At 48.7% G+C, this 5846-nt stretch overlaps 1 protein-coding gene across 1 annotated transcript; it reads right to left on the bottom strand.

The window, feature by feature from the left end:
- Window positions 1-605: 605 nt before the first annotated feature.
- Window positions 606-5477, bottom strand: LOC119445769 (glutathione S-transferase 1). Its single transcript, XM_037710047.2, has 5 exons — window positions 5242-5477; window positions 2807-2865; window positions 1823-1964; window positions 1099-1269; window positions 606-815 (listed from the first exon to the last, which is right to left on the bottom strand). Exons 1-5 carry the CDS (start codon window positions 5389-5391, stop codon window positions 678-680), a joined length of 660 nt encoding a protein of 219 aa, XP_037565975.1. The 5' UTR covers window positions 5392-5477; the 3' UTR covers window positions 606-677.
- Window positions 5478-5846: the final 369 nt, after the last annotated feature.

Raw genomic sequence — 5846 nt, 5'->3', positions numbered from 1 at the left:
GAACGGCTGGTCTTCAGGGAGCAGAGTACCTATACTGTTGTCAGAAGGACTTATTTGTGAACATAAGCGTTTGCACTAAAAACTATGTGTTCGTGTGCGTAAGCGATCGTCAGTAAGCCACCTAAGGCAACCGAAAGTACGAAAACGAACTACTTCGTCTATATACTAGCATGTGGCACAGCCTAACATGCGGCCAGGGTCACTTATAGGAGCACTTCCGGCCTTGCTCGGGACCCATGCCTCGCCACAGCGCCTCGCTCAGTGACAACGACTGCCCATTTACACTTCGTTTCGTATAATGCGAAACATTCTTCCCATTCACGGGTGCATTGAAGCACGCGATCACTTGGCAGCTGGTCATAACTATGCCACAGGAGCGTGCATTTTTCTTCCCCGAGTATATGCAACAGCAGCAATCCTGGAGCCGCTAAAAGCAGGGCCTCAATCAGGAAGTGTAACGGACGACGAGCAATTCCCCTATCCACTTATCCTATAGCAATGTACGAAAGATATATTGAATACGGGGCAAGCGTGTAATGGCAGTGAATGTGTGCTTGCTACTCTAGGAGTGGACTATCAGACGTGCACAGTCAGGAGCTGTGAAAGAAAGACGGTATAGTTTATTGTGTCGAAGACACGCGCAAGTGGTCACAGAGCTAGGATTTCAGTTTTTAACTTTACTTCAGCTCGCTCCAGCGCTGCTGTAGGTAGGTGATGGCCGGCCTGTAAATTTCTTCGAAGTAAGGTAGCTCAGTCTTCATGCGTTCGTAGTAGGCAGTCAGCTTGGGGAACTTAGAAGTATCCACGGAGCCGTTCTGAAAAGCAGAGTTTGTAGCGTTTCAGTGGAAAGGAAATTGCAGTGTTTTCTGCTACCCTAATGAGAGCGCAGCCAGCACAAGGGCTATGAGTAAGTGAGGGCTGTAGCTGTTTGTGCGAAAAACAGCTCAAGTGACGGTTAGTTGCAATTAGAATAGCGCGTCGAAAACAGAATAGGAAAACAACGCGCGCTGAATAACATTTGTGGCAACTGAAGAAGCGACCGCCCATCGATAAGTGCCGCACATTGGAATGATAATGTGAACGGAAGCAGGAACTTACCTCAAGGCATATGGACAGGTTTGAGACGAGGCAAAGGTCAGCGAGAGTGAGCTTGTCGCCGGTGGCGTACTTGCCATCGCTCACGAGATGTTGGAGACCCTGGACGACGGTGGTTTCGAAGGAGGCCACCTCTTCATCCGATGGCTTTGTGTTGTCCCAGAAGCGTGGACGCTGGAAAGGCGATTATAAAATGCCTGAGAAGTTCAGGAAGCACAGTGAACCACGGCTAATTGTGAAGTACGGTTGGATAGTGGCTGGGGTGGTGGCTAGCTATAGTCACAAACAAGGAAGTCATGAGCTGCCGTAGTAATGTACGATTGGGGGTAAGCGGGAGCAAGTTGTCTAAAGAAACGGCGCTAAGAACAGGAGCGCGAGGGTTGTATGTAATTGCGCCGGTCTGAAGAAACGCACTTGGAGAGGGGCATGTGTATGTGTCACACGTGTACTCAGCAGCTACGAAACAAGAAGCAGAGAGGAGGCACGTCTCACATTGCACGTGAGTGCAACAGGGATTAACTGCTATACTTACTTATCTGCCTGAGCTATATGCTTTAAAAAGCCAGCCCAAGGAGAATAACCGTTCAAGAGCCACCTCTAAGCTCCAGCTTGGGCTTCGAAACGTCACGAGTGTTGCACTTGATCGGGGCAAGCGCCAGGGTACCGAGTATGAAGCGGTTTATGTGGATTGATTAGGGGCGTATAAACAATTTGAGAATGCACTCACGAAGAAGAGCAGCTGAAACGGCTGGATAGTGCTGGCCACTGCGGCGAGAACGATGTCGATACGTGCGCGCTCCTTGTAGCAGTCGGGGTAGAGGTCGGACTCGGGAGCATGCTTGCGCAGCAGGTAGTAGGCAATAGCATTGCTGCGGTAGAAGTAAAAACAAATTAGGCGTGAAAATTCGGTAGCGGTGTGTGCCAAGCAAACGTAGGCAAAAGTGGGGAAAAAAAAAGTAAATGGGCTAATAACAGCGAGGAATTAACGACGAAAACTCTCAGTGTGGGAGGTGTCAAGATCATATGCCGCCCGCGCTACACTCGATCCTCCCACAAACAGAGTGCTAAAAGGCCCAACTAGTCCAGTCCACGTATTTTTGTGGCCAATGGGACTTGCCATTCCGTGCGCGAACAAAAAGAGGCCCGGAGCGGGCTTAGAAACAAAGGAGAAAAGGCAGGCACCCATCGTCACAGACGGCCCGAAAACGCAGAAGAAACACCCATCTGGTTTGGTTCTTTGGTTTGAGACGGCTCTGGCAAAGATACATTGTAGGGTCGACTACTTTGTCATGGGGGGGGCCGGACATTGTGCTACAGTGCCAAGGTCGTAGCGAGTGCGTAGGGTGAAGGACCGAGTGGGATCTCAGCGGGTGTCGACAGATGCTTGCAAGCAGGCCTCGGCGAAGCTGCTGGTTGAAGCACCGAGAATAGAGGGGTGGTGGTAGAATAAAAAACGGTTGCTTTTCGAGCGCGGCAGGGCCGCGTGTCGGCAGCTGAGACAATCTTCTGCTGGGAATAGTACATCGATTGACAACTTTCTGTATGCAGGACGAGGTGACGGAATAAACGTGTTAGTGTAGCTTGTGAAGTGGATTGTTTTAACGTGTTCGTGAACGGAGCTGAACGCACGTTGGGAAGAAAACTTGGGCTGCTGCAAGCGCGGTACATGATTGCATACGCGACGCAAGAGAAGAGCAGAGCGCATACTTGCCTTTCGTAAACGATGAAGTCGTCGTCGACGAGGGAGGGTACCTTGTGGAATGGGTTGATCTGCAAAGAAGGTTGCGAAATTGTGAAAGCACTCGGGATGAGCTCCCAAAGCCAGTACGTAATAGCGACAGAACAATCTCGCAATTGAGGTACTGCTAGGAGAGGAACGCTGCACTAGGGAAGCTAGAAGACTTAAAGGTGAGCAGCGTTGCCATCGGAAAGTTTAAGTAAAAAGGACGCAATGAGGGCATGCTAAAAATAATGAAAGGAGCATTGCGATGAACGGCAACAGCAAGAAAGGAAGGTTGTTAGCAGGTGAATGGTGTAGCGAGGGAAAAGAGCTACAGCAACCTGGAAATACGGATGTGGAAGCGAATGCTAAAAAATATAAAATTAAAGACGTACGGAAAGTGCCACGGTTACGATGATATGTTCACCACGAGTTCCAAAGGCAATCTGCCGTCGTCAGAACGATTGTGCGGAAGTATCTGGAAAAGGGCACTACGGGAATTTTCTCGCTGCGGAGGCTATGCAGGCCCGCCACCAACACAGCATGTGAATGAGCCTAGTGTTGCGACAGACGCGCCTAAGGGAGTCATTCGAGGCGACAAATGCTTCGACAAAGAAATACGGCGACAAAATATTCTACATAGTCATCTTTGTAATAGCGCTAAAAATATGGAAGGTGCTTAGGAGCGCGTTGTTCGAAAGATGAACAAACACAACTGGTCAAAATGCAACCAACTGCAAATTCGCAATAAGGTTTACCGCGAAGCACCTAATGTGCGTGTAAGGATTTTAAAAGGCTCGACCGAGCTTACTGTAGCACGAGGGGCAATAGCTGTAAAGAATATTAGCGTTCGCCACAGCTGTGCGGGGTAGTAGCATTTCGACAAAGGAAGAATTGATAGACATAAGATGCGAAAGGCAAAAAGGTAAAGTTGAAGAAGGACATGCAGTTTAGTGCACTGCGTAGGGTATGGGGCATACGACAAAACAGCTGCAATTTGCATGCTGCCTAGAATATGTACAAAGACGGAAGGTCGGCACAGTAAACGTAACTGATAGCGCGGAAGCCAATCGGAAGGAAGGTGTCATGGAAGAACAAGAACGGAAAATATGGGCGGCATTACCGAGAGGCGTATGAAACCCGTACCCAGAAATTAGCTGCAGGCAACCACGATGGCCCTTTTAATATATGTAGAATTGCCCTAAATTTTCACGAGAATAAAGCCTATTGCTAACATGACCGTGTGAACAGATGATGCATATATGCACATTATATATATAACGACATGCGTCTTCACATGCCTCATCTCGACCAGACGGATTCCGCCAAACCGTATGATGGACTTTTTAAAAAATAAGATGACATCAGGTAGTTATGTCAAAAAATCACCCGCCGAATCATCTGCCCCTGTTTAAGGACCTGCGCAGATCTGACTGAAAATTTTACGGAAGGCAGATAAACGCACAACGAATAGCGTGTGGCCAGAGACAGTGAGAATCCCCAAACAGGTTGAAGTATGGAGCGGTAAAACGCAACAGCGTCGTCTGTTAATGCAATGAGAAACACGAGAACCATGTCCCTGCATACGAGAGAACTTATAGTGAAGTAACGATCGAACGAGTAGTTGAAGGACCACGCAGGGTTTAACTGAACGTGTGATTAATGAGAACAAGGTGCTTATGCGTGCAGGACAACAGTGGTTTCGCAAGAGACGTGCCCCAGTTCCCCCAGGTACGGCCACAGTAAAATCGGGAGTACGGCTTTAAATGACCGGGACAGGGACATCCCGTGAAGACCCCCGACGCTTCAAGGAATGGTAATCGCTAGTACAAATAGCTCGCGAGAACGTTAGACATGAAATTTAACGTACTGGTGCTGTATCACGAAAGTGGTGCTTTCATACTTTTGTGCCGAACAGGTCAGCCTTTAGCAACAGGCCGTGGTGCGTTAATTTGCAATATACCGTAAAACAAGATAGGCGGCCGTACTTGAATAGCGCAGCTAGTCAGGAAACACGCGCCGAGTGCAACGGCCCGAAAGCAAGATACATATCTAACAGCCAAAAAGGCAATGCGAGAATAAGCAAACCTTGTAAAACAGCGGAACGCAAAGCCAGCCTTTAGTGCAAAATGTTCGTTATTTTTTGTTTGTTTTTTTACTACGGTGAGCTATCGCCAGTCTAGCAAAAACATGCTTACAAGGCCTTATGATAAGTCACAGTATATCTTGTTTTTTAAATAGCTTAACTGACACACACGTCGCTTCCAGTTCGGAACATACAAATGCAACTTAACTCACTGACATATCACTTCGAGATCAGAACATGCACGAAAAACTTAACGGACGCGATTACCACTTCGGAACATGCAACGACCTGCGCTCGTTACTTGAAGTCTCTCTGAAGAGAACGAACTCCACCCACAAACCTTCAGGTATTCCTCGCTGAGGTGCTCCTTCTTAGCAAAGTCCAGGTTCTTGAGTGTAATTTCGACACCCAGGTGCTTGGCGAGCGAGCGAACAAAGCCGCAGGGTGGGCTGCCGGGCAAGTTGTACAGAATGGGGGCCTGGCTGGGCATGGCTGCGAACTGACCGAAGGAGCGGGGCCTTGTCTACCACGAACCGTCAGCGGATGAGCGCGAATGGGTAGCGGCTCGTCCGGCGGGGGCCCTTTTTGATGGGCGGCCCGGCGTTGGGGAGAGCCTCACTTGCGCCCTCTCCCGCTGGCTGCGTCGCGCGCCACCCCCTCGCATGCACAGATATGATGAGGGTAGTGAAAAGAAAAAAAAAAGGGAGAAGAAAGAAAGATAGTTGGAAAAAAAAAGAAAGAGAAGCACTGCCCATGCTTTCTTTCCTGAGTCAACCAACAATGAAATAATGGACTTGTAAGTAGATAAAACGAATATACATTTAAAAAAAAAGGAGAGGGGTGGGTAGCTGTGCTGAATGGAGCACGAGAGGCCTTTAACCTCTGCTTTCTTCGGGTCGTCTATCTTCCTCGTCGTGTCGCGGTCAAATCAGCAAGATAAACAAT

The sequence above is a fragment of the Dermacentor silvarum genome, chromosome 3 (genome assembly GCF_013339745.2).
Source record: "Dermacentor silvarum isolate Dsil-2018 chromosome 3, BIME_Dsil_1.4, whole genome shotgun sequence".
Classification (NCBI taxonomy): Eukaryota; Metazoa; Arthropoda; class Arachnida; order Ixodida; family Ixodidae; genus Dermacentor; species Dermacentor silvarum.
The sequence above is the reverse complement of the archived record's forward strand: the minus strand, read 5'-3'. Positions and strand labels throughout refer to the sequence as shown.

What these genes read in the sequence shown, in the direction of transcription:
- LOC119445769 (XM_037710047.2), bottom strand. Translation starts at nt 5,391, where the DNA reads ATGCCCAGCCAGGCCCCCATTCTGTACAACTTGCCCGGCAGCCCACCC. An exon ending in CGTTTCAGCTGCTCTTCTTC is followed by an intron (nt 1,270 to 1,822) that starts GTGAGTGCATTC and finishes TCGCCTTTCCAG; the next exon opens with CGTCCACGCTTCTGGGACAA. An exon ending in ACCTGTCCATATGCCTTGAG is followed by an intron (nt 816 to 1,098) that starts GTAAGTTCCTGC and finishes TCTGCTTTTCAG; the next exon opens with AACGGCTCCGTGGATACTTC.